The following is a 27992-nucleotide window of genomic DNA, read 5'->3' on the forward strand; positions in this document are numbered from 1 at the left end:
ATCAAAATTCAATCAACAAAAGGAGAGGTGGCACCTATTGGAACACATGTATAGTTAGATTACAGTTAGGTTGGATATTAAGTGAAAAACTCATAATTTTTTGATAACATTTTGTGTTGACTCTGCTGGTTATGGATGTTGACTAGTCTACATCTACCTCTAGTAGATAAATATGTTTTAAGTTCAATAAACACTGAAAGAAACTCTAAAGACATTTAATAAGTGGATGGGACCCCCCCTCTTTAAGCACCCCTAGAATTTGCAATGTGTAGAGTTATTCCTTCAGTCCAGACCTGACTACTCATTATATAAAACTTCTTATCCAAGTCGCAATCTGTTTTTTTCTGTTTTCCAAATAGAATAAAGATTTCACAAATCTAAGGCAGTGTTTTAAAGAATCTCTGCACAAATATGCTGGGAAGGCTGAGGTTCATAGGGAAAAGTAGTCGTCTTCTGTTCAGAAAGTTGTGGGTTTTATCCCAGCTTGCTCCTCTGTCAGGTTGATGTGCCCTTGGGCAAAGTAAATTAACCCCAAGTTACCTTTGTGTATCAGTGTAATGTTATACAGAACTTATCAGTGTGATTATAAAGTGTTTACAAGTTCAGCCCAGCTTACTAAAAAGAGTAGCCTGGGTATACATCTTTAAATTTAATACCAACCAAAGAGCTGGTATTTTACGCAGCCATGATAGTATTTTTTTTTTTTTTTTTTTGGCCTCTACAAAAAAACCTGCCACCGTGCCTAATTTCTAAAACATTTTAGGGGCTTAGTTCTAAAGAATAGTTCCGCCATACAGCTCTTGGGAAGAGCTCTTGCAGGTGCAGGAAGCTTGAATTTTTCGCAACACCAACTACGAAATTGTTCTCACTAAATTACACAACTTTGTTTTGCCACTATGGTGGCTTCGCATCAAATTAAAAACACTATAACGGTGTTTCAGACCATATCCTGGAAATGCAACTCGTGAATGAAGAGCTTTCTCGCCTCTTGTCTGGGGTTGCCTGAACGCCACGTACAGTTTGGCTCAACTCACCTTAAGCCGCCGTTACGAGTTCGAGACCCTTCGAGTGGCAGTCGCCGCAGCCAATCAGCTTCCAACGCGACAGTTCTACAAAGAAAGTGGACTTTCTCCGCCCAATAGGAGCGCGCGGGGGCGGGGCGTTACCATGGTAAACGGGAGCTCTTTTGTTTAGGTTGTGGCTACCTGAGCCATGTATTGGTTGTACTGGATGACGGCTGTCAACAAGCGCTCGTGAACGTCTGGCTCCGCGAAGAGCACCTAACGGCGTAAGCTCGCTGAGGAATAAGAAGAGGAACTACAAGCAACGAGTGTTTGACAAGTAAGTCTTGTTTGACACATGGGTTATAGGTTAGTTAACCACTCGGCTTGTTCTGTAGCTTTCCTACATTTTGGGTAAAATGAAAAAAAAAAAAGCGTTCATTCGCCTTACATGACTGATAAATAACCTGTTCGCCCCGGCAGACGTGTGTAAGACAGGCAAACTCACACATCTGCTTCCTTTAGCGCTGATGAAAGGTTCCGACCGTTTCAAAAATAAGCTTGTTTGGGCTTTATCCAGTAATCACGGGTGGTGTGTGTTGCCCGGGGCGCATTTCTTGTGGCAGAGTTTGTTTTAAGATTAAGACCAACTTGCGTAACACGAGCCCACGTTTCATCTGTGAGTAAATGAGCCTTTTCCTAAATAGCAATGATTGGAAAATGAAGGCGTTGTCCTCTGTGGATAAAGCACCTTGCAACGATCATTGAAACAAGTCACGCATTGTTTTCAACCATTGTTTTTCAAATAAGAATCTGTAAGGCGCTGCTACGCATTTGTGTCGAGTCGCCTTGAGCCAATGCTTTGTAGAACCCTTCAGTGCAATCACAGCTCTGGTCTTTGGGTATGTCTCTGAGGATTGCCAGATATCTCAAGCTCAGACTGGATGGAAAGTCTGAATTTGCAAGCATTGTTTTTCAGTAGATTTCCCCCGCTGGACTTTGACTGGACCATTCGAACATTGTAGCTAGCTCTGGCTGTAGGTGCCGAGTCCTTGTCCTGCTGGAAGGTGATTCATCTCAAGCGTGTTCCAGCCTCCAGCAGGGTTTCTTCCAGGATTCCCCTGTAATTAGCTTCATCCATCTTCCCATCACCATTGACCAGCTTCCCTGTCTCTGCTCAAGAAAAGAAAGTGCAAAGCAGACTGCTGCCTCTACCATGATGGTGGTGGTGTATTGAGGTTAAAGGGCAGTACATGGTCTTCTTCCACTGGCCGAATGGTTCCTTTTGCTCTCATCTGATCAGAACACCTCCTTTCAGTTTGTTGTTGTATTGCTGGTGGTCAAATTGAAATGCTTTTTTATTCCACAGTTGTTTTTCATCGTTCCTCTGTTGTATAAAGGCTAGATTTTATTTTTTTCACGACAAATAGTTGTCCATTCAATAGATGCATGTACCCGAGCTGTGATTCTCTACAGCTCCACCAAAGTTGTCACAGTTCTCTTGGCTGTCTCTCTGGAGAGCCAGGCTTGGTAGGTTTGCAGTTGTGCCATACTCTTTCTATTTTGGGACGAAGTGTTGAACAGAGTTCTGTGAGATGTTCTAAGATTAGGATGTAGTTTCATTACCAAACCCTGCTTCTAGGGTTGACCGACAAATCGATGTAATTGATTAATTCAAATTCACCATTTTTGAAAGATTTAATATTTGGAAAATCAGGGTTTTATTTTGCCCAACGCACTCATTGAAGTTCCATAAAGAGAATAGCATGCAATGGAACATATTCCATATACATATTGTTTTAAGGAACATATATTGTCAAAATATTGCTAAGAGAAATTTTTTCAATCATATGACAAGGCACTTTAATTTACTTATTTTTTTAAAGTTAGTTGGAAGTTGCACAAGTGAAGTGAAGTGAAGTGAAGCCTGTTCTCAGCTCACTGTGTAATATCGATAGCAGCAAACATTTTGTTGTATTTTCTATGTTTACAGTGGCAGGGCCGCCTTCTCGTTTTACTTTATTTAGTATTTAGTTGCACTTTGAATTCAGGTCAACCCCCAGAAGAAATGCTTGACATAAAAGCCCGTTTTTAAAATAATTTCTTCAAGAAATGAAAAGGAGGGGGCAAAAAAATCGGATTTTGGTATAATAAAATTTTTATTTTAAAGCCATATCGCCCAGCCCTACCTGCTTCGGACATCTCCAACTTTAACCGTGACCTGTCTGCCGGGTTCCTTGGAGTCTGCTTTTTGTTCAGTAACGTTCTCTAACAAGAGATCTTTCTTGAAAACGAGATCTTGGATCTCAACGAGAACACCTCTGTAAATAAAGGTTAAATAAATTGAAATCGAATAACAACAAACCTCTGAGGCTGTCACAGAACAGCTGCACACACAGCCGGACTTGTTTTACGAACGAGGTGTCTTCTGGAAGCGCTGGGTTACACTGTATCATTACTTTCATACCACTTCACAATCAACGTCTTTATCAGGCTTTTCCAACAGAAACGCAAACTTTATGTACGATTAAACCAAATGACGATTTTATTCCAACATTTCTTTTTTCCTCCCGTTGTTTTTCCTGTTTCTGTAACTAGATGGTGTGGAGTAAAGCCTTGGCCCGCTGCGGGCTGGTGCTGCTCAGTTTGTGGCTGTGTATCCACTCGGTGCCTATCAGCGTGGAGAAGGCCAAAGACAAGCCAGAGGTGGAGCAGCTGGAGCCACCCCAAAGCGCTGTGAGTCAGCGGCAATTTGGCCAACACAGGGATGTGCTTGCTAATAAGAGGTTTTACAGCTACTTTCACCGCGCACATAAAAACCGGCTGGGTTCGTTGTGTCAGACGGATGCAAATTGCACTCAACTGTGAGGAAAAAGGCTGATGGAAAAACAAACAAACAAAAAAGCTTTTAGCGGTCATTAGTCAGCGGTAAATGACCAAGAGGATATTCTTGTAACGAATTTAGCGTCAGGCTTCCAAATAAATGTGAGCTATCTTCTGTGTTTCAGGACACCGGCCTGCACTATGACCGCTACCTCAGGGAGGTCATCGAGTACCTGGAGAAAGACCCCCACTTTAGAGAGAAGCTGAAAAACGCCAACATGGATGACATCAAGGTACCTGCTCACTGACGGAACCCCTCTGTTTACCAATCTATTTATTTGCACTTGCTCTGTAGTTTAAACTTTGCCGTTGGTGCACTCTTTGCCTCCAGCAAGGGAAACTTTCCAAAGAGCTGGACTTTGTTCAACACAATTTTCGAACTAAGCTGGACGAGCTGAAGCGGGAGGAGATGAGCAGGCTGCGGATGCTGATCAAAGCCAAACACGACCTGCGGGAGGGGAACGGTGAGGACAGGGTGTCAGTTAGTGCCGCCTCGCTGGCACATCTGGGCTTTATGAAATGGCAAAACTGGTTCCGTAATACAAGTTAGTAGGTGACTCAAGATGCAGGAGCTACAGTTCCTTGCAAAAATATCAGTATCCCCTTACACTTTTTAACATTTCATCCTGTTGAAACCCAAAAACATCAGCGAATTTTAGAGGTTTTTATGTGACAGACGAATGCAAAAGTAAGAGTCAAATACTTTTCCAAGGCTCTTTGTAAACTGCTCAGCAGAAAGAAAACATGAATTGTTTAAGCGTTCTTCATCATTGCTAGCTGAAGTATGGCGAAGGATCAGAAATACTGGGCTGAGTTCTCGGTTTACAACTTAAAAATGCGCAGTAGTCGTTGTTCATTCTTAATTGGCTTAACTTTTTAGTTCTTTCCCTATGCAGGGAACACACCGGACCACCAGGCCCTGCTGAAACAGTTTGAGCACCTCAACCACATGAACCCACACACTTTTGAGGTGGAGGACCTGGATCGCCTCATCCAATCGGTACGCACACAGACACTCACAAGTTTGTGTTTCTACCCATGTTAGCGCTTTGTGTCGACTTCCATTCATTTTAGGATCTGCATTTATACCTAGCCCCAACACTTACCTTAAACCAAAACTTAATTCACACCATACTTCTAAACCTGAACACACTACATTAGGGCTGTAAGGGCTATCGGTCATTAGAAGGTAAGTGAATATACCAAAAAAAGGTCCTGAAGAGGAAATGTACAGTTGCAGAGCAATTTTCATTGTTTTTTTTATGAAAATTGTTGCACTGGTCGTTGTACAATATCTCTCCACTTCTCAGTCATAACTTGATTTAAATTAAACGATCAGAATTACTCCCGTGTTGGCTCTTTCATCTGTTCTGTCCTTCCTTCATTTAAATGTTGTAACTTGAAGCCATATTAGGAGAGGTCAGGTTTTCTGAAAGTAAAACAGTTTTTTTTTTTTTTTTTTTTTTTTTTATGCAGCAACGCGTTTCCTGTACGTTAAGATTGATGAGGAAGTTGCCTCACAGTTTACAGTTAAGGGTTGAACAGTTTTAGCAATGTGCTTTGTTTGAGCTGAACATAAGGAACATTTCAGATGTACAGGCCTTAAAAAAGGTGTTAGATTTATATAAATTTTTTTTCAAATTGTGAAACAAACATTGCAAGAAAAGATCTACAAACAGGATATACAGAATGTTGATTATTTATATATATATATATATATATTTATTGAAACAGTGGTGGCTCAGTGGAGAAGAGCTGGCAGATTAGAGGGGGTTTGAGATTCCAGGTTTCCTCCTTTTAGAGAATCTACATTTTGCCTATTCTTTGTGGCATAGCGTATGTAGGCATCAGTTTTCCAGTTTGGCCACAGATTTTTGTTTTTATTAGACTTAGGTCTTTGAGGGGGGCTTTCTAACACGTGTCCATGCTTTGATCCTAAGCATTCCTCCGTAGCTCATGCTGTATGTTTAGGGTCAATGTCCTGCTAATAGACGAACCTTCACCCCAGTCTCAATGTTTTTTCCGGCCTCTAACCGTTGTTTTTCCCAGATTGCCCTTTTATGTAGCTTCACTCCTTTTTCCATCAGCTCCAACTAGGTTTTCTGTCCCTGCCAGAGGAAATCCGTGCCCATACCTTGATCCTGCCGCCATGTGGATTGGTTTCTTCTGGGTTATTTGCAGTGTTAGTTTGCTAACCTCCATAGTGTTTTTGCATTTTTGGCCAAAAATGTTAATATTGGTGTCTTCTCACCAGAGCACCGTTTCCTTTGTGTCTGCTGTGTTCCCTACGTGGCTTGTGACAAACTGCAAACACAACTTCTGGTGGCTTTGTTTTAAAGATTGCTCTCCTCTTAGGATTGCTCCACGAAGGCCCAGTTTGTGGAGATGCTCTCACCTTAGCTGTGGGTCTCTACAGATCCTCCAGGGTGATCATAGGCCTCTTGGCTGCTGTGCTGATTTACACTCTCCTTGCCTGCCGTGTCCATTGAGTTCCCACTTCGTGTTGGTCCATTAGGTGCCGTCCTAATAAAATATATTAAAGTCTGTGGTTATAACGTGACCAAAATGGGTTCAGTTTCAGGTTGTTTGAATAATTCTGCAAGGCGCTGTACCAATCGGCTCTTTTTAAGCGTTTTCATGCGTTATATTCAAGGATTTAAATGACAGTCAGCACTTACAGCTCCGTTTTGTGTATCTTGAAATTGTCAGTTGTGCACAACGTGCTTCATAAGGCATTTCACTCTTTATCCATTCATAATAGAAATATCACCAAGCTGCCATTCACAATGTTCTAGCAGTCCGCTGAGAGCGTCCTGGGTTGCAGTGTTTTCCCATGATCTGATGTAATAGTCAGCGCCTGAAAAGCCCCCACTCTGAGTTTTTGAGTATGTTTGTGCTAAACAGTTTGATCAATGCATAATTTCTGAGCCTATCACACAAACACCCCTGCAACATTTTTATTTATTTAGCCTTACATCTACAACAAAAGCCACAACCAGTTCTCGTAATCAGTATTGTCCAGAAGAAAACTCATTCTTGTTTCTTAACGTTTAAGGCAACAAGTGATCTGGAAAACTACGACAAGAAGCACCACGACGAGTTCAAGAGGTACGAGATGACGAAGGAGCACGAGAGGAGGGAGCGCCTGAAAACGATGAGCGAGGAGGACCGCAGGAAGGAGGAGCAGCACTACGAGGAGATGAAGAAGAAACATGCCAACCATCCCAAAGTTAACCACCCTGTAAGACAACCGCTTAAATGAACGCCTAGAAAAGAGCATATTTAAAAGTGCATTAAATGACAGTAGGAAGAATAGTCTGCCAGTCTGTGTCACACAGGGTAGATCTAATTTATTTTCTCATTAATCAATCTGCTTTCGTCATCAGCCAACAACAAGCGACCAAGTTGATTGAAAGCCCTGTACGCCTGTGTCCTCCTGTCTTTTAAAGCAATGTTGCTTGCGTTGATAAATTGACTGTTTTTAACATATTTTTATACCCTCTTTAATTTGGATCAGTGGTTGATTGGTGGCATTCTAAGGCTGCTTTGAGTTTGTCTCGTGGGCTTGTCTGGATTGTGTGAAGGGCGTTTCCTTTACTGTACAAATGTAATCAATGATTTCATTGAGCCAAACTTTTTTTTTAGCTTAACACACATCAGCTCATACATATACACTCAACTAGGCTTTGGATATAGGATATATTGTATATACTTAAGCAAGTTTCAGAGAAAATCAGGGCAAGGCAAAAAATCAAGTTATGTGAAGAAATTTTGAATTTAAGATTTCATTTTTGGAGAATCTTAATTTTAGTTTGCTAATGCACTTATTGGGCTTCCATGAAGAGAATGGCAATATATTGTTGAAATATTTTAAAGAGCAAACCCTTTGTTCCCATAATTCGAGGCACTTCAATAAAGTTAGTTCGAAGTTACAAGTGAAGTGAAGCCTGTTCTTAGCTCATTGCATAATACCACTAGCAGCATACATTTATATCGTCATTGTTTTCAGTGGCAGGGCCGCCATCTTGTTTTACAAGCATGTCTCACAGCTTGTATTTAGTTGCACTTTGAATGCAGGTCAACTCCCAGATGACATGCTTGACATAAAAGCTATTTTTTTTAATAATTATTTTACTTTATTTTTGTGAAAAGAAAGAAATCGATTTAATCAGATTCGGTATGATAAAATAGGAGATTTTATTTTTAAGACATATTGCCCAGCCCTGGAGTAAATGCAGGCTGTTTGTACAGATTAACAAGGCCCTGAGTAGGTATGTTTGTGCTTTATCTTATTTTTTTTTATCATCAACAATGGTGGAATTAATTTTAATTGGTTGGTGTTCCAGTAACTAGTAAAATAAAATAGCTTGTCATCCATTACCACAAAGATTACCGTAAAGCTGTTATCCAGTACCCACTTGGCTTGTCCATGCAGGATGCTGTGTAGCTTTATTTTTCGTCTCCCACTCAGCCTATGTTGATACTAAAGCTGACTTTATGGTGAACAAAGACACAGTCGTGTCGTTTATGATAGCCTTGAGCCGTGGTGGTTCCTGGGTTGTTCTTGGACATTCAAATAAACTTCCTCTTATCTGAGGACGGCTGTTCAGGCCAGACGGCTGAAACTTACACATATTTTTGCATTCCAACACAAGAAGGAAGCCAACCACACATCATAATGGTTTATACTTGGATGATGCAGACTAACGTTCTGGAGTGGCCCTGACCTGGACCATATAGAAAATATATACTTTACTTAAAAGAGGAGTTCATGGCAGGAAATCAACCACTTTAAATTGGCTTTACCACCTTAGTGAAAAGTGCCTTATGGTGACATGTTTCATGAATTTGTGCTATATAAATAAAATTTTTTTGAATTGAATTGATGGCTACTATGGTGTCTCCACTACTTACCAAACATTAGTGGGTGCCACATTTAGGACTAAGGTGGCGTGTGTGTGTGTGTGTGTGTGTGTGTGTGTGTTCAGGGTAGTGAGGACCAGCTGAAGGAGGTGTGGCAGGAGGCAGACGGTTTGGACCCAGAAGACTTTGATCCCAAAACCTTCTTTAAAATGCACGGTAACCACAGATCCTAAAGATCCCACAATGACAACAATCTTCACTTATTTCTGCAACCATCTCTGAATCTAAAGAAATTATCTGTATCAATATACTATCTTTCCAGAGAAAAATTCAGTATGGATAATTACTCCTCAATTATTGTCTTCTGTCTTGCAGACAGCAATGGAGATGGCTTCCTTGACGAGAGCGAGCTGGAGGCTCTCTTCACAAAAGAGGTACTTTTGTCACGTTTTAGGACAGTAGTTACACAAAGAGGCCTCCGTTGTAACGGTTGGATGTTTCTTCAAGCTGGAGAAGGTGTACGACCCTACGAATGAAGAGGACGACATGGTTGAGATGGAGGAAGAGAGGCTGAGGATGAGGGAGCACGTCATGAACGAGGTCAGCGTGAACAGCCGAGCAGAGCATGGAGCCTTTGTCCTGTTTGTTATTAATGCGGCGCTGATTAGGCCCGGCAAGTAATGAGGTCATGGCCGTTAGCTCGGCAGCGTATTACAGTCTGAAATCAAATCTAAAACATTTTAAAATCAACCAAAGCTCTTTGTTCTAGTTCAGTCACTAGTTTTAGCACCTATTAAAGCATTAATTTAAACTATTTGAATTATTATTATTATTAATGTACAAAGTTTTCCTCAGAAGTGATGTTTATGACTGGTACATAAACGTGTGCATCTATATATTTTATGAACGAGAAAGATAATCCATTAGCCTTAACCCAACGATCATTTGTTGATGAACGCTGCTCTCCATGCGGATCATTAGGTGGACACCAACAAGGACAGGCTGGTGTCGCTGAGCGAGTTCATAGCAGCAACCAAGAAGGAGGAGTTCCACGAAAAGGACGAGTGGGAGGTGAGATTTGAAAGGCTCATCTCAGACAGAGGATCATTGCCTCTTTATCCTACTTTTATATTCAATAAGCCACAGTTTGGAGAGGTGTGTACTTAGAGCTGTAATATGTTGGTAAAATCATGATGTAAGATTGTTAATACAGGGTAGCCTCAGAATCAGAATGATGTTGCATGTAGATGGATTTGTAAAACTCACACTCCTAAAAAAAAATCAGATTTAGAAAATCAATATTTTGTAAAGTCGGTGAAAATACAAGTTGACGTATTGTCAGCAATGATATCACACAGAATGATCCTAGTTAAAAATACTATGGGATTTTGACATTTCTTGCAATTGAAGTAAGGTTGCTGTGCTGACAGTGAGGTTATGGCAGAAAAAGAGCACTAGAGCTCATTTGAACCTCTTAGTCAGTCTGGGTGTGCAGCATTTTGCCAGTGAATGAGTGGTTGCTAGTTTTTGGACGACATAAAGTGTATTTTGATACGTTAAGTTAGTCCCGTTGTTTACTTCCTGTGCCCCCCCCCCCTCACAGACTTTGGATCAGAACCCCGTTTACACAGAGGAGGAGTTGAGAGAGTACGAGCGGCAACTCGCCAACGAGGAGAACGATATCAACACGAAGGCGGCGGAGCTGCAGAAACAGAGGGAGGAGCTTGAAAGAAAACAGGAGGAACTAAATACCCAGAAGTTGGGGCTGAAGCAGGTGAATAAAGAAACCTCTTGTTGCAAGCGTGCAAAAAAAGGGGAAATTACTTTATTATTTCGTTCTCTGCAGCTGCAGCGCACACATCGTATGGCAATCCACATTTCAGATTCTGTTAGAATGTATTATGCAAAAGAACATAGTTTCTTATAGCTAATCACTTCACTGAATAATTAGTTCATTCCAGGGTTTTCACATCTTACCTGAGATAAGCAAAGGCTCACCAACTGTGGACGCTTCTTTTAAATGAATCTGAAACTGTGAACTTGTTTATGGTGGATGTACTGTAGTACATCGTTGTTTTTCTAATAAGAGCATTCCTTTGTGTGCTATCTTTGTTTCTTTCCTTCCTCGCTCAGGCAATGGATGAAATGGAAAGGATCAAAGGCCAGAGCTTAAAAGCTGAAGTAAAACGTAAGTATGACATTGGCAACTCTCGTCTGCTGTCAGTTTCTCCCAGAGAGGTTAATACGCTTTAAAAATACTGACTCAGTTAAAGGACTAAGTTTTGTATGGCGCAGAAATGTAGAAACATTTAACAAGGAACACAGTCGTGTTTTTAGCTTCTGGCGTGAGTTACATTCCAAAAGACACTCTAGGTCACAAACTTAAATTGATTTTATTACAGATTTATATGATAGATCCAACACAAAGGAGGGTTCGGAAGTGGGAAGGTTATAATTCGTCACAAATAAAAATCTGAAAAGTGCAACGTGCATATATGGAGTATATGGACAGCTTGCAGAACCACCTCTCACTACAATTACAGCCGTTTCTTGTTTAGGATAGATTAGGAGACAGACATTTCTGTCCACTCTTTACAAAGCAGCTGAAGCTTAGATCCAGTTGTCCTAGATTCTCCACTGGACTTAGCCCTGGGCTTTAACTGGGCCATTCTAACACATGAATGTGATGATTATGATGATCTGCATGTCCTGCTTAAACCTCCATCTCAAGTCTGTCAACTCTGACCGGTTTCTCTGTCCCTGCTGAAGTAAAACACCCCCACACCATCATGTTTCCATCACAGTGCTTCACAATAAAGACGGTGTACTCAAGCTGATGTGCAGCTTCCACATATCTGGTATTTGGTTTTGGCTAAACAAAGTTCAGCTTTGGCCTCATGTGAGCACAAGTGTCCCCTGCATGGCTTGTTGCAACCTGGAAAGAAGAGTTGTCGTAGCGTTCTTTCAAAACGGCTTTGTCCCACACAATTTCCAGAATCAGAAGATTGCTCAAACGGTGCCCTGTGGGATGTGCAAACATTTAGATATTTTCCCAGCCAAACCCCAGCTTCAAACTTCTTCTAACCCGTCTCCCTGACCTGTCTGCTGTGTTCCTTGCTATCAGTGGTGCTCTCCTTTCTCTGAGACCCTCAAAGAACAGCTGGATTCATCCTGAGGCTAAATTACACCCAGGTGTCCTCCACTGACTTATTAGTTGACTTGGAAGGAAGTTGAATTTAATTTAGGGGTATCAGAATAAAAGTTACTGAACATTTTTAAAAATTTCAGTAGTATACAATAGATAAAAGCTATGTATCAGTTTACCTTCCACACATAATTATACACTATTTTGAGTTTTATTGATGTTTGAGATTGTAATGCAACAAAATGTGAACATCACTTCACATTTTGGGAGAAAACAACATGACCCTATTAATTGGGACTGAGTCTGAATGGACTCTGGTGCAAATCAATGGAAAAGTGTTTTATGTTAGCTCTTTATGTCTGACTTAACACTTCCCAGAAACCCTAAGGTGTGTATTTCTTAGTATTTAAACAAAAACACTATTAAATCAGCTTATGCACATGTGATTTCCTGTTTCAGAGTCTGGAGGCCCGATAGCTGAGGGTAAGCCGGCACCAGTCGTACCAGGGAACACCCAACCACTGCCTCCTGGTCACCAACAGCAGGACGTACCAGTGCCAGGACACTCCTAGGCCCCGTCGCCCTGTCCGTTATGAGTGAGCGTCTTTGTGTTTTCCCTTTTGTGAACCAACTTCTCTGTTTGGAAGTCCAAAACCTTCTCCTGATTAAAGAAAAACAAAAACAGCCAAAGCATTAGGAGCCCTCGAAGGAAGCTGATTCACGGCTCAGATTTAGTGCCAACCTTCCCTTTTCTGGCCAAATCAGCTGAACTGAGCCAGAGTTTCCTTTATGGACAATTGGTTCTTTTGACTTGGTTATTACAAACTTCCTTCACAGCAAGGACTCTGTGTCCTGTGTGGGAAATCCTCGCCAGTGAAACATGGGACAAATTAATGTTTTGGGCACTGTGAGATCATCTATGGCAAAGACTGTAAACATGTACTTTTGTTGTGAAGAGATAATCACTAAATTAATATCAGTATAGAACCATTTCCGTTGAAATTACTTCCTGTTTTACGCATTACTGTTTTTTGTAGCCGTTGTGTCCTCTGGACTGGCTGACCGAAGAAAAGATCCTCTCTACACTGTATATTTAATTTTAACTTTTTACAACCGATGTCAGGTTTATGATTTCTAACGTGGGTTTTTGTGTTTAGTGTGTCTGTTATTGCTCAGAAGAGTTTGTGTTCTCATGATAATTTATTTATTCTCTAAATCTACTTGAAATTAACCTTCAGAAGTTTAAAGATAGACGAGAACAGTACGAGTTAATTCTCAGGGGACTTTAGATGCAACAGATTGTTTTATTTAATCTTGATTTTATTTTTCTTAAACAATTCAGCTAAACAGAAAACTGGTAGAACAGTTTTTTTTTTTTCCCAGTCCTGTGGAATGACGTCATGGTGTACATGGTCTGAATGTTGCTAATAAAATGAATGATCTTGCAAGTGTAACATTTGTATCTTGTCAACACAAGCTCACATGTTTTCTTATAAATGCATTCTTATTCAAATCACCTTTTAAGAAAATTTTTAATTCAGTTAGCTTTATTTCGCTGCTCAACAATAAGACTTCCCAGCGTTCTGTGCAGGAAATGTAGATCCTATCCAGATCAACTGAAGCCGGTTTGAAATCTAAAGGGAAACATGCAAATCTCCATGCATGTGAAGGACGTAATGTAATGGAGATGTTTGCCATTTGTGCAGCATTTGAGCAGATTAGCGAGTTCAGCTCTTTGCGTATGATTCGCTGAAGCGCTGCATGAGGTAGTCCCCTCCTGTGATAGGAGGATATTTGTCTGAGCCATCGCAGCAGGTGATTAGGGCCTCATCGTCTGGCTGGACGAAGTAAGCCAAAGACTGACGAGTGCTGGAGTCTCCAACGGGGGGCAGCAAAACCCGGTGACGCTGAAAAGGCAGGAAGCAATATTACAAACCACATTCACTCAAACTTCAAACCTTACAGGTTTTCGGACAGCCCAGTTACTCACAGCTCTTAATAATCAAGCTCCATCATATATCAGAGCTCTGATTACCCCGTATGTTCCTAACAGAGCACTTCACTCTCAGACTGCAGGTCTGCTGGTGGTTCCTAGAGTCTCTAAAAGTAGAATGGGAGGCAGATCCTTCAGCTATCAGGCTCCTCTCCTGTGGAACCAACTCCCAGTTTTGGTCCGTGAGGCAGACACCCCGTCTACTTTTAAGACTAAGCTTAAAACTTTCCGTTTTGACAAAGCTTATAGTTAGAGTGGCTTAGGTTGTTGCTTCCTGTTTTAAAGGGGAGTTTTTCTCTCCACTGTCGCTACATGCATGCTCGGTATGAGGGATTGCTGCAATGCAAACAACTGTGGCTACACGCTCATCCCGGAGGAGTGAATGTTGCATGTCGATGACTCGATGCAATCCGCTGGGTTTCCTTAGATACAAAACTTTTTAGCCGATTTGAATAATAAACTGAACTTGACTGCAATATTTCATAACTAAGATCAATTGGAAGGTAAGTAACTGATACAGAATCTCTCTGTATAATTTAACTGAATTTCATTTTTTTGTAAAGAGTCCACATGTTATGAATTGGCTCTATATAAATGAACTACATTGAATTGTATTGAGATTTTGGTTGGTGCTATCTGGACTTTTGCATAGTTTCAACCTAGATGAAATATATATGTCAAAACAGTAGCTACATATAGATTTAATATTGACCCAGGTCTAAATCATGTCTACGTGCAGCCTCAATACTGAAGTCAGTATTATTGCTCTGGGGATGTTGAATTGATGTTAGAACAGAAAAGGCCTTTTCTTTTTGTGGCATCACTCCCACCCCCCCCCCCCCCCCCCCCCCCCCCACTACCCCCATCCCCCTCAGTGAACAAATTTCTCAAATTGAAGTGGGGATTTTTACTTTAGATTTATCAAGCACTGCCAATAAGTGTGCCAGCACTGCAGCTAAATGTCACAAGGATAAGAACTACGATTGTTTAACCTCCCTGTTACCATTTGAATAATAAAAATATATAAATCATATATATAAAAAATATAAATAAAATCTAATAAATATCACAAGAAAATGTGCATGTTCCTTTTGTCTTACCACGGAGACTAACTGATCACTAGTCCAGCGCTGCATCAGGTCAGCGATGTTGACCAGGACGGCTCCAGGGACACTGGACACAGAGACGAATTCACCTGAGCGTGTGCAGACCTGTAATAAGGTTAAGGTACATGACATGACTAAAACCATACAATATCAACTATTTAAATACAATTCAATTATCTAAAATTATTTCCAAATGCTTCACAAAACATACGTTGCAATTATTAGATCATGGATATGATAATTAGGAATTCATTTTGGACAGAGAGATGCCAAAAAAAAAAACTGGAACTTCTTTGAGTTAGAAATACAGTAGATTTCAATATAAAATGTTATGGTGAAACCCTGTTTATGCCTCTGTTGAACATCCATAAAAGGAGGTGGAGTGACTGTACCTGCAGACCCTCAGAGCCCTGGAAGAGCAGCGTGATGCTGCCGTAGTCTGAATGCTCTCCACATCGCAGCTGACCTTCCTTTGCCATCGCACTCTTCACTGGCGGGTAGAAAAGAGAGCGTAGTGTTGTGCCGTTCTCATCAGCTGCAGGAGGGACAGCGGCACTGTAAAAAGTGTATAAGCTCGCAAAGTGTACATCACATACACAAAGACTCGTCTTTTTTCCAGGACGTGCACCATGAGCTCTGCTTACACGGATCGCTGCGCCTATACATTGAGACAACGTGGAGAACATACTTCCTATAAAACGATGTGCATGCAGGAACACATCTGGATCCAGGCCCAGGCTTAGGGCCATCACCCTCAGCACCCGCAGACTCAGCTCTTTACAGCGCTGGAAGAAAGATGTGTGGATCTCTCGGAAACCCGCGACGGCATCTGATGACGGCCATTTCTGCAGAACAGAGAACACCTGATTAGACCAGAGGACACATAATGACCTAAAGATTTTCTAGAGACAGAAATGCTGACTTTTGGCAAGTTTGCAGCGTTAGTTTTTAAATCAATACTGTTATGCTTATTTTTGTGTTTAGCTGCCAAACATTTACCTTTAAAAGGTTATCTTCATAAAACAATTACTTTAAAAAGTCCCTATTTTTCCTGATTACAAACACATCTGACAATTTAATTTCCACATAAGCTCAAGTGGTGTTGCGAAAGAGCAGAGCTTAAAATCATTTCGGTCAATTCCAAAGAAACATCTGCAACCATCATTGCTTTGCATCATTTCCACAGTATTGCTTAACATATGAGGGAATTGCTGCAAAAAATATTGCACACAGTTATTTAAATGATCAAGAGCTTGAAGGCGAGAGGTTCCGTTGCAGCGAAGAAGGCTTTTCAGGTCATCCAGTGAAGCCCATGCAAACACAATAACCGTCTTCTCCTCAGCAATGTGCTGCAGGAACCATGTTGCAACCAGTGCAGAGCTCGGTCTTCACTGGCAGTAGGTGAGTGTGAATGTAACTGCACCCGCTGGGAAGCAAATACTTTTATGACAAGATGGGCAGGAATGACATCCAAGAAAAACATCAGTGCAGTATTGTGTAGCGCCCACATAGAGGGACTTTGGATGAATGGTTCAGATAAGTCCTCTTCCTGATTGATCTGTTTTCCTAATTCTGCTGTTAGAAACATAGAGTGGGGACATAACGTACTCCAAAGGGCAATCTCCTCCAATATTTCAGATAGTTTGGTAATGGTCGGCTTATTGTTTGAGCAGGATAGAGAACCTGGTCACACGGCAAAATATAATGACATTAAAACTTTGGCCTCATAAGCAGGCAAGCCTCCAGATTTCAAAAGGTCAGCAAATAACCTTCACTCTAGCCAGGATTTTCTAGATGTTATAAAGGAGAAATATTGACTCTTTGCACAAGTATTTCTAATTTCTGTTCACTATGTGGTCTAAACAACTATTATAGAGTAAACTATAAAGAATGTTGAAGTCACAAAACATCATTTTTGTCACCAGAAAAAAACTTTGTCTGTACCATGACTGTAGATAAAAAAAATAAAAATAAAAAATAAGCTGCAAAACTAGATATGTTCAGTATTTTTCAAAAGTATCCATAACCTTTTTTAACTTTTTTTCACATTAAGCACACAGTCCCAGCAGGGACACTTTGTGGCGCGACCAATTCGGTGGGAATGTCTTACAGCACCGACAGGAAAGCTGGTCAGAGTTTATTGGACAATGAAAGAAAACCTGTTAGAGGCTGCGAAGGTTTCCAGACATACAGCCAGAGCTACTACGGGGTATTTCAGGTCAAAGCACATTTATATAATCAGAATGGCCTAGTTAAAGTCTAATGTGAAAAGGCTCAATGGGGTCTGAACATTCTCGTAAGAAACGATGTCCACTTGTATACATCTTTTTTTTTTTTTTATTTAAGAAAAACAGAAAAACAATGTACAAATGTTCCTCCTTTGTTAGGGTTGCTGTAAAACTCTGAGCCACAACATTAATGCACGGCTAAAGTGGATCATTATTATAGACAGATGTGTAGTCATCCTACAGAGATAGCCAATAGCAACAGCTACGTAATGCATTGTACTTTAACCTCACACCGATAACTACTGCCGTGAGCTCTTTTGGTTACGTGACTGAACACAAACACATGTAAGCACCCAGAAAAGCACGCGGCATAAAGTATTTACAGTGATTCCTTACAATGTCAGGGTGAAATGATGCAGTGTTAAATGCCTCCTTTAGGTCTCCAGGCTGGCTGGGATTCAACCTGAAAAGCATTTATCTAGATTAACAATCAGTAGAAGTTAAAAAGTTATTATATAGTGCCTTCCAAAAGTATTTATACCCCTAGAGCATTTTCTTTCTTTTTTTTTCTCTCTTTCACATAACCACCACAATGTCTGTATATTAAACGAACTAGCGCATAATAGTGTAGTCGGAGGAAAACCTTTCCAGTTTCCACAAATAACATAAATAAATAAAAACTGTGGCATGCATGGGCACTCAGCCCAGTGAGTAAATACTTTGTAAAACCAACTGTAAGCCTCTTGATGCATGTGTGCTTCACCCTAGAGACTGAAGGTTTAGCCCATTCTTCTTTGCAAAAGAGAAAACGCTCAGTCAGACTGGACTGAGAGCGTCTTTAAATTGTCCCCCCCCCAAAAAACACAGCATTGCTTTAAAGCTATAGTTGATAATCCTGTACTTTTTATTACACTGGGTAAAATCGTCCTTCCATCCTGAAAGTAGTTAGTATACTACGTATTCACAAAAAGGATGTTAAAGAGTCTTTCTCTGCTGCAGGCCTGTAAAAACTCTAACCATTCTCTGCCGTTCGGTCCGAAGGGCATGGACTTGTCAAAATTTTGTTACCACTTTCACCCATAGATGTTATATTCTCACCCCCCTCTGTTCCTCAAGTTCTGGGGGTATCACCATATATACTGGTTGTCCCACATGCCAATCATTCTGACGTGCTGACGTCATGCCAGTGTCCGTGCTCTTTCCTTCCTGGCTTCCACTTGCCGGCTGCGCAAGTAGATCCGGTTAGCTTAGCGGCTAGGTTAGCGGTTAGCCGTTCATTGTAGCGCCGCTGCTCTCACCGTAGACTTTGAACATGGCTGAGAGTCACAAGAAGCGAACAGCGTTCATGTTTATGAGGAGAAGAGGAATGCCGCAGTAGAAAGAAACAAGACCAGAGTGGATTTGGGAGATTTTATGCGAACCACCCTGAGGAGCGGAAGAGCACGGTAAGACGGTCTGGTGCATGCACAGTTATTCAAAAAAAGGACTTCCAGAAATACCGCCGACTCTAGCTTTAAACTTCGCTACAATAATGTTTTATGATTATTGTGTTGTTATTCTATGTAACTGATGTATTGCGTCCATGTTACAAGGCTTTCTTGTAAATGACACCACCGGTCTTCAATGAGATAACCTGTCTAAATAAAAGTGAACAAATGATTCTGCTGGAGTTTTGCCGGTGTCTGTAGAGTTGCTTCCCTGCTGGAAGGTGAACCTCCTTCCCGGTCTCACGTCTCTCTGGAGGAAAAAACATGCCCACAAGATGATGCTGCCACCACAACGTTTGCACACACCTTACGCACAGGTGGAACCTGGGTTTGGTGAATTTCGTATAAAGGCATCCGATTGGAAGGGGTTAAAAACAAATGCATGCCACACTTTTCAGATATTACTTGAAAGAATACTTTGAAAAACATGTATTATTTCCCTCTCACTCCCATGCGTTGGTCTATCACGCCAAATATCAGTATGCAATGCATCAAAGTTGGAGATTCTTGCAAAAGTTTGTTTTATATTTTATTATTATTTTAAAGGGGGTGTGAATATTTTTAGAAGGCACTTGAGTAAGAGTGAAGGCCCGGTCTCGCTTCTGGATGACTTGCCTCTCGGTTTCCAGCGCCACCCAGCCGTGGTTAGGGTTGTTGGGGAAGCTCTTCCTGGTGAAGGGCTTCTTCAGCTCCTCTGCTTGCAGGAAAAACCTCTTGGAGGTCTCCATTACACGCTCCACCTGTGAACGGCACATTTCACCGTTTAGACGCTATTGCCAAACCTTTTTAAGCGAGTTGTGTCTCAGGTGGCTTCACCTCCTCCTCTGAGATCCCGGAGTTTTGAAGGAAGAGGAAGCCAACTTGTGAGAAGGCTCTTTTCAGCTCTCCACTCAGGGTCCGCAGCTGCTCGTCCGTGACATCCTCCTTACGCAGGCTGTAGACGCCAAAGTCCACCACAGGGATGCTCATCTCTGTGGAGCTCCGCTTAAACCCGTCCGAGAGAGAGAGGGGGCAAATAAAAGTAAAATACGCACGCGGAGTGGCCGCTTCTGACAGCCCGCAAGGTGGGGAATCACGTGACGTTCTCCAGCCAATGGGAACGGGGCTCCCGGAGCCGTGCAGCGGTTCGACACCGCCTTGCTCTTTCACCTTTGGATGTTGACTCACAGGTGAAATGCGAAGGTGAAGAGCGGCTCCGCTGTCAGAGTGGTTGTGTTTCACGCCCTGCCCTGACGTTCATATAGTGAGGTCCAGCCTATGAGAGCATGTTTGACCTGAACACAGAGTGGAGCATCTCCTTCGCAGGATGCGGTTTCATGGGGATTTATTATGTGGGAGTCATCAGCTGCATCCTTGAACGCTTTCCTCGCTTTGTTCAAGATGCCTCAAAGATCTATGGAGCCTCTGCAGGGGCCCTCATGGCTGCTGTGGTTACTCTAGGAATCCCCCTGGGTGAGTGCGCGGCCTCGCTTATGGACCTTTTTATTATTAACCAAACTGCTTTGGGTTTACTGATCAAAACTATGGGTTAGCTACAGAGTCCTTCATAAAGTTCACTCATCGGCCTGCATTACCTAAATATCTTATTTTTCTATTTTAGCTTGCCTGTGTTTTACCTGTCTATTTTCATTTTACTGTTATTTTCAGCTGTATGTACAGCACATTTAACAACAGTTGTTGTTTTAAAGTGCTTTAGAAATAAAGTGGGTATGGTACGGTATGGTAAATAAGCCTCTGATGATGAAAAATATTCTTCAACTTTATCTTACATTTTCTCCAGTTATTACAAACTATAAATGCCTGCAGACTAGCACGTTCACAGCAGAGTTTCAAAATGCTTTTGGAAAAAATTATCTGGTTGATAATCAAAATACAAAAAGCACACACACGCACAACTATCCATCCATCCATCCATCTTCCAACACGCTTATCCCTGTTGGGGTTACGAGGGGGGCTGGTGTCAGTGGGTGAGAGGCGGGTTACACCCTAGACAGGTGTATAGCTTAAAATTCAGTTGCATTTCTTTATGTTGAGCCAGTTCACTCCATCTTGCAGCAGTTTGTGAAACAAATAGGCCCAGTTTAGTGGTTTTCAAACTGTTTTACAAATTGAAATGTGAAAAAGTACAGCACATTTCACCCCCTAGAGTCAACGCCTTGTACGATTGACCTTTTGATACAATTTGAGCTATAAATGTTTCAGTGCATGTCTCTGCTAGCTTTGCATTTCTAAAGGCTGAAATCGGTACACATTCCTCTTTGCAAAATAGCTGAAGCTCTGTATGACTGGATGGACAATGTCTGTATCTATATAGCTTTGGTTGTGAATTTGCTGTCGCTGTCCTAGTTTCAAGTCTTTTAGATCCCCTGGCAGGTGTTCTTCTAGGATATTCTGTTTAGCTTCATGCCTCTTCCCATCAGCTAAGGTAATGGTGTATTCATCAGACCTTTAAAAAATACCTATTTAGGGATATCACACTGAAGGGGCTAAACAGAAATTCATGCCAAACTATTCAGATTTTATTTTATTTTTAATTAAACCCATGCATGCTTTTCCTTCCACTTCATGATTATGTCCAGCTATGATTTTAGTCATAAAATACAAATCAAGCACATGTAAGTTTATGGCTGTAAGGGGAGAAAATGTGGTAAGATTTGAGGGGCATAAATACTTCTGAAAAGGTGCAGGTTCAGCATCTAATTGCTTTACTTTGATGTGTGTGCAGATAAGTGCTGCACCGATTTGATGCACATGGCCAAAGAGGCCAGGAAGCACAAGCTGGGGCCCCTGCACCCAGCGTACAACCTACTACAGCTGGTGCAGGAGTCCCTGCTGGAAAAACTCCCAGAGGACGCTCACGTTCGAGTCTCTGGGAAGCTCTGCTTGTCCCTGACCAGAGTCTCTGATGGCAAGAACCTACTAGTGTCTCAGTTTGACAGCAGAGATGAGCTCATTCAGGTATACGGATGATGAGATGTGCTGAATTCTGTCTTTGAGGCCAGGAGAGAAGTCAGAGGAGGCCCAGATATGTGTAGCTGAGTACTGGGAGTTAGTTATGTAGGAATAGTTGTTTTTTTAATGATTCAGAAGTAGGTTAAAATGGTCTTTAGAGATTTTGAAGTGTGATGAAAGGATAGGTAAAAAATGGCGGACAAAACCAGTTCATTTTTTTGGTAAAGTGGGATTTGTGCTACTGAAACCTTTCTTTTTTTTCCCCCAGGCCCTCATATGCAGCTGCTTTGTCCCGCTTTACTGTGGTGTTGTTCCCCCCACCTACCGTGGAGTGGTGAGAGAACTAGCAGACCTCAACCTGCAGCACACGCGTTGACACCGTCAGGCCATAAAGGACGGGCGCGCCTCAGTCCCCGCTCCATCCTGTCACATTTCGTTCTTCTTGCATCACAAAGGAATTCAGGATGCTGAGACTGAATGCATTTTCATTTGTCAAACAGAAAAATAAAGCATTGAAGTTCAGAGACTTTGTGGGGAAAAAAAGATTTGATGATTTTGGAAAAACCAAAATTGGGCACACAAAGTGACATTCTTATGAATTTTGTTATTTTCTGATCCACACCAGGTCAAAATGATGTATACAAACTCAGGTTTATGTAAAAACTCTTCTGGAATACATGTCCATTAGCAAGTTGTAGAGAAACCTCAAGTTATTATAGACCCCAACAAGTTCTTGACAGAATTATTTTGGTATGTGACTACTTTACTTACCAGAGCAGGCAGAGCTCTTTCAAATTGTTTAGTTTCTATTTAGTTTTGTAATACCAGGGTTGATGTCAGGGCTTTGGGAAAACCATTGTGGCGTCTTAATTTTCTGCATCTTTATCCATTCCTAAACCAGTTTAGATTTGTGATTGCAACCATCGTCCTGTTTGAACACCCATTTGGGTTTCAGTCATCTGTGCATTGATTTGAGGTACCACTGAAAAACTTTGGGGAAGCCTTCTATCTTCATTACTCCAGCCAGTTGTTTCATGTACCAGTACCACTGGCTCATCAGACCTTCAGCGTGATTCTAACACAACCACGCTTGGCAGTATATGAACAGTGTTCTTAGGTTGGAAAGGATCACTTTTATTCCCTCAGGCATATTTCATCTTTACTGCTAAATAGCTTTGTATTTGTCTCATCTGACCATGAAACATTTCTCCAGAAGGCATCGGAGAAGTGTGTGTGTGTGGGTTGGTGCACATTTCACGAGAAGCTTGAAAATGCTGATTTTGAAGCAGGGGCTTCTCTCTTGGTTGGCGTCCTCTAAGTCAGGGCTCTGCAACCTTTGCAATCCAAAGAGTCACTTTTCTCCTCAGTCCAGCTAAATAAAAGCCGTTCGAAGTTTATTGCTAATTAAACTCTACTGGAGGAAATGTGTTGTCATTTTTGAAAAACCATCACTTTATTTCTATTTTTTTAGAGTTTAAAGTAAAGAAAAACAGGATATTTCAATGGGATGTTAATATATAGTGAAAAAATATGTAACAAAAGCAGACAGTTTCCAACCTAAGGACGAAGAAAGCAGATCTAAAAAAAAAAAAAATTGGCAGATAGGCAGAGGTGAAAATTCAATGCAACTATTCCATGAAAACACTGAACAACCGCTAAATCCTGGATTTTTTTTTTTATTATACAAATGTTTAAAAGCATTAGTTGGTACTTTATCATTTCCAAAGAGAAACTTGCGGACACAGGTTGCAGTCCCCTGCTCTAAGTCTATACTGATGTCAACCTTGGTTCTCTGTGGACAGCGGTATTGGTGTTTCAGCAGTTCCCAGTTCATGCCATGCCTTGAACTGTACATGAACATCCAAACTAAAAACTAGCCTGAGGGTAACAGCTGGGATTCGACGGCACTCGGACCCAGCTGAGTTTTCCAACTGGACGAAGACCTCTGACTCACGTAGGATTCATGATCTATGCTCCAAGCCGGATTCCATGCTGAGAAAGCAGCACATTTAAATTCTGCCGGGTGTGTCAAGGCGAAGGGTCCGACCCCCCCCCCCCCCCCCCCACACACACACACACACATGCACAATTATCTCAGAAGCTGATTAATGGCAACAACAAGCGTGTGGTTTCTGGGCTACTTGGTAATGGACATTTATCCAAATATTAGTGTGGGTGTATGTTTAGATTTGAGGCGAATCATTTGTGGACTTGAGGAAATTCTCCATACATTAAATCTTGTGCATCTGATTCTAGTCTATCAATTAACCTTTTTGCCATATAATCATTCCTCTCAGTATTATGTGGACGGTGCCGTCAGTGACAACCTGCCTCGCTGTCAGCTGGGAAGAACAGTCACAGTCTCTCCGTATGCTGGCGAGAGCGACCTCTGCCCCAGAGCGAGCACGCTTACCTTCCACGAGGTGCGCTTCAACAACGTCAGCATCCACGTCAACCCGGAGAACCTGTACAGGGTGACCAGCACTTTCTTCCCCCCGGAGCCTGAGGTGAGAAGATACAGCCGGCCCCTGTTTCTGACTGCAGCCGCCACCTGGAGGGATTTATGAGTAGATTCAACTTTGATGGAAACTGTAACGATCAACTTCAAACAAGAACTTTTTAATCCAGTCCATCCGTTCTATTAACAGTCGAACATGTGTGGGTTTCGGTTGTCAGCTATCCCTGGGGAAATTAAAACTAGTAGAAAAGGCCTCAGTTTGGTCTCAGCATGAGTTTAAAAAGTGGTCCTAAAAAGCTCTCCTCACAGTTTTTATCTCTCCTTTGCAGCTCACGAGGCACTGGAGAAATCTCCTTCATGGTGTCTCATGTCAGTCTCCATGCATGCGTTAGGCAAATAAAGCAGAAGGAGTCTCAGTTTAGTCTCTGTGTGGGTTTAAAGTGAAATCTCAACAAGATTTCCTCATTTTCTTTTTAAGATCTCCACTTGTATGTCTCCTTTTGAACTCGGGTGGAGAAATCAGGGAGAGGATATCTCTGAATTAATTCATCTTGCCTTATTCTGGGTTGGGGCCAAGCAATTCAGCTTTTAATCATTTCCTTTTTTGTGATAGTTTTTATAGGTTTGGTCATCTAATTACTAAAAGAAAACTTATCAAAAGAGACTCAAATGACAACTTTAACAGATTTGAAATGCTCGTATTTCACAGAAAGAAACATCCAAGAAATGCACGTATATACAATAAAAAGAACACTGCAATCTTATAAAGCTCTTAAGATTTAAAAAATTATAATTTGGATATAAGATATGTGATGATGATTTTCTGCTATCTGAAGGTAATTGGTTCAGTTAAAAATACGTAGTGTTTTCTTTATTTCGATTCTTCAGCATGCTTGTCCTGATTCACGCTCCTTACTAGTCCGTGGAGGAAATGCACAGAATCGTTGTTTGCTAGCCGCCATCAAGATTAAAGAACGGTTTCTGCTCTGACATGCACTGTCATCTTCATGACTTTAAACAGAGAGCTCTGCTCAATTTGACTGAATTTACCACAGATCAACTTACAAGGATGGTCAGTGAAAGACAGGTGCACCACAGCTCGGTTCACCCAACTGAGTGTCAAAGCAAAGGTTTTGAATGTGTGTACATCTAATAAAATTCAATTTTAAAAAAAATGTAATTGAAGAAATTTCTATAACATGCAACACTTTGGGAATTTTCTGTATTGTAACAAAATGAGAGGAGAAGAAAGGGAGCACACGCAGCATGCATTTTGAATAATAGAAATCAACCATCTATATCATTTGCTCAAATAGAGCGAACAGATGTTTATTTCTCGAGTTCTTGGAACTTGCAGGCGATGGCGGAAATCTGTCAGAATGGCTTCCTGGATGCCCTTCGCTTCCTGCAAGAGAACGGTACGAACACGCGGACAGAAGAGGGACTGTTCAACCCGTTCGTCGTCAGCATTAGACAGAGCATCATCTGTACATCAGCGACCACGTCCATACAGCATGAGTCCCGCTGGTTTGTTGCTGCTGATCTCTGATTGTTTTTCAGACCTGATCAGCAGCGAGGCTCCCCAGACGGGTTTGCGGAGCGACGCAGCTAAACATGCTTGCTGTGAGCTAATGCAAGACTCAGGTCAGAGCAAAGCGGGGCGGCGAGATCACCTGTGGCTCGATCCGAAGCTTACACAGAACCTCCCAGCTGACCTTCAGAGGGGTAAGGGGTCTGTTTGCTTTATAGAAAAAAGAACTCTTCTTGCTCAGGGGTAGGGGGGCGTTCCAATGTTCTATATGACCCAGTTCAACTCATCTGTCTCTCCTTTTATATGTGCCAGTCTTGTGTAAGGCCTGCAGGGAGACGCATACTGCTGGGGGCCTGTTGACTCATATAACTGAGTATCTGCCAAAGAAAGTGACGTCTTATCTGGCCTTTGACTCCACCCGCTCCGTCGCTCAGAGGTTCCTCCCTGAATCCAGTCCGTCACACTGAAACATGGGAAAGGGCCACATCATTTTGATATACCTAGATTATTTTTGTCTTTATGCAATAAAGATGTTCCACATGCTTTTCTAATTACATTGCGCTCAATATTTATCGGCACCTCTGGTAAAGAGAATTAAAAAAATTAGATCTTTGGTTGCCTTTAGGACACTGAAAAAAAAGGTATATTTAACCTGATAAATCATGTTAAAAGCATCTTTTTTACAAAGTCAGTGGAGCTCCCAATACTGATGCTGATAAATGAAGTGTAAGTGAATAATTATTTATTGTATACTTTAACTATGACATGACTTCATGGTCTCCTTTTGACCTAAATATGAAACGGCATTTATGTGGTCTTTGCATTGGCTCCTATCTTATAGCTACTCTCCAAAATGGGAAAAAGAAGAAAACATGCTTGACAAGTAGGGGCTATATGTGTCATTCTTCATAACTCAGAAAAAGGCTTTTAAGAAAATAGCAAAAATGTCAATGATTAAACATTTAACATTTAATCAATAACTGGAGGAAAAAAGGGCCGGACGAGAACTCAGTGGATCTTACCATCACACGCAGTGAGGAGGATTATCTGGGAAGTTTAAAGTTAAAGGGAAGTTCTATTTTAATCATGTAAACCACTTTGCATTGTCTTTGTACTGAAATGTGCTATACAGATAAATTTGCTTTGCCTTACCTTACCTTAAAAAGCTCACCATTTATTTTAAAGCTTTTCACAGATTTTAGCCAGTGGTGCCAATAAATGGACGATACTTTGGTCAACCAGACTTTCATACACTTTTAAAAACTGCTGTGTTAAAACAACACAGTTTGGATTATTTAGTTAAAAATAGTAATGTTAAAACTCAATTTCAATAAATCTTAAAGAAGGAAAAAACCAAAAAGCTTTTTAGCCTTTCTATATTGATCTGATGATCCATGGTAAGGTCAAAATGTAAATATCAAACAAAGCTAGCATTGACCTTGCACTTCATAGCAGGTAAGAGGACAATTCTATCTGGTACACTTGTATTAATTAATTAGTCTTTTTCCTGCAGTTTAGATTAGAAATCATTTCCTAAAATATTGGCTTCAATTTCCAGAGTGAGGGGATGGATTCCTGATGTGCCGAGGGACATTAGCTGGCTCTTTGGCCTGGATGCAAACAAACAAGCTTTGACGGAAAGGTTGGAATACAAAACCAGGTAGGGTAAGCAATGAATGAAATGTGTTCCATATTTGGTTGTTCATAAATAATCAGGCTGTTAAGCTGTTTAACTTCAGACATTTTTTGTGTCACAAAACACATATAAACATTGTTTCTCTTGCACACTGATGAATGAAACTTGGGCCTATTAGACAATATTATACATTAAGAACTGCACGAGCTAAACTTTATTCTGTTGTCTGTTGTTGTTGTGGGTTTTCTCTTTTCTCCTCAGTCGACCACGTCTGCGCAGATGCACAAGCCTTCCGTCTGACCTGCACCTATGTGGGAAAAAAGAGGAAATGAATGCTTTCCTGGAGAGTCCAGAAGGCCCCCCCTCATCCAGCAACGCCAGCTCTGGGACCGGTGAAGCCACGATGAAGTCACCTCCATCTGAAGGGAGAGGCTGGGCTTTAGGCAGAGTGATGGGTCTACTCCAAAATTTGGGATCGTCGAAAATGTCAGACCCAAAATAATCTAAAGATGCGTTTTTTTTTTTTTTTTTAACACACTCTTTTCAATATTGCACTCAAGTTGTAATTTGTAAACGCAACATAAGTTGCACATTTTATGATGACTCCACCAAAAAAAAAAATGTTGCCGCTGCTAGCCTGGTTTAATGCTATGCTGATGAAATCGTTCATAATTTACAGAAAAAAAATACACTTTTCTGACATTTCTGT

The 27992-nt window shown here is 41.3% G+C and overlaps 3 protein-coding genes across 3 annotated transcripts; 2 read left to right on the top strand and 1 right to left on the bottom strand.

Annotated features, from left to right (window-relative positions):
• The first annotated feature begins 1198 nt into the window (after positions 1-1198).
• Positions 1199-13340, top strand: LOC105926243 (nucleobindin-2). Its single transcript, XM_012862482.3, has 13 exons — positions 1199-1341; positions 3600-3737; positions 4010-4117; positions 4216-4348; positions 4781-4884; positions 6940-7125; positions 8873-8963; positions 9123-9181; positions 9255-9347; positions 9729-9818; positions 10351-10521; positions 10881-10935; positions 12352-13340. Exons 2-13 carry the CDS (start codon positions 3600-3602, stop codon positions 12462-12464), a joined length of 1341 nt encoding a protein of 446 aa, XP_012717936.2. The 5' UTR covers positions 1199-1341; the 3' UTR covers positions 12465-13340.
• On the bottom strand, positions 13259-19776 carry si:dkey-10o6.2 (isopenicillin N synthase family oxygenase). The gene is made up of 7 exons (XM_012862483.3): positions 19523-19776; positions 19322-19446; positions 17616-17682; positions 15680-15836; positions 15384-15526; positions 14986-15096; positions 13259-13799 (listed from the first exon to the last, which is right to left on the bottom strand). The coding sequence occupies exons 1-7, from the start codon at positions 19673-19675 to the stop codon at positions 13620-13622; spliced, it is 936 nt and encodes a 311-aa protein (XP_012717937.2). The 5' UTR covers positions 19676-19776; the 3' UTR covers positions 13259-13619.
• Positions 19777-19945: 169 nt separating this feature from the next.
• LOC105926204 (patatin-like phospholipase domain-containing protein 2) lies at positions 19946-27805 on the top strand. The gene is made up of 9 exons (XM_036146679.1): positions 19946-20158; positions 21432-21664; positions 21927-21992; positions 23956-24165; positions 25474-25534; positions 25677-25841; positions 25960-26083; positions 27206-27307; positions 27545-27805. The coding sequence occupies exons 1-9, from the start codon at positions 19972-19974 to the stop codon at positions 27783-27785; spliced, it is 1389 nt and encodes a 462-aa protein (XP_036002572.1). The 5' UTR covers positions 19946-19971; the 3' UTR covers positions 27786-27805.
• The last annotated feature ends 187 nt before the right edge of the window (positions 27806-27992 follow it).

The sequence above is a fragment of the Fundulus heteroclitus genome, chromosome 2 (genome assembly GCF_011125445.2).
Source record: "Fundulus heteroclitus isolate FHET01 chromosome 2, MU-UCD_Fhet_4.1, whole genome shotgun sequence".
NCBI lineage: Eukaryota > Metazoa > Chordata > Actinopteri > Cyprinodontiformes > Fundulidae > Fundulus > Fundulus heteroclitus.

Coding starts and splice junctions, on each gene's coding strand:
- si:dkey-10o6.2 (XM_012862483.3), bottom strand. CDS start 19,675: ATGAGCATCCCTGTGGTGGACTTTGGCGTCTACAGCCTGCGTAAGGAG. Junction 19,447..19,522: donor CCGGGATCTCAGAGGAGGAG/GTGAAGCCACCT, acceptor TGCCGTTCACAG/GTGGAGCGTGTAATGGAGAC. Junction 15,527..15,679: donor TGCACATCGTTTTATAGGAA/GTATGTTCTCCA, acceptor TCCCTCCTGCAG/CTGATGAGAACGGCACAACA.
- LOC105926243 (XM_012862482.3), top strand. CDS start 3,600: ATGGTGTGGAGTAAAGCCTTGGCCCGCTGCGGGCTGGTGCTGCTCAGT. Junction 4,118..4,215: donor CCAACATGGATGACATCAAG/GTACCTGCTCAC, acceptor CTTTGCCTCCAG/CAAGGGAAACTTTCCAAAGA. Junction 9,348..9,728: donor GGGAGCACGTCATGAACGAG/GTCAGCGTGAAC, acceptor GCGGATCATTAG/GTGGACACCAACAAGGACAG.
- LOC105926204 (XM_036146679.1), top strand. CDS start 19,972: ATGTTTGACCTGAACACAGAGTGGAGCATCTCCTTCGCAGGATGCGGT. Junction 20,159..21,431: donor TACTCTAGGAATCCCCCTGG/GTGAGTGCGCGG, acceptor ATGTGTGTGCAG/ATAAGTGCTGCACCGATTTG. Junction 27,308..27,544: donor AGGTTGGAATACAAAACCAG/GTAGGGTAAGCA, acceptor TTTTCTCCTCAG/TCGACCACGTCTGCGCAGAT.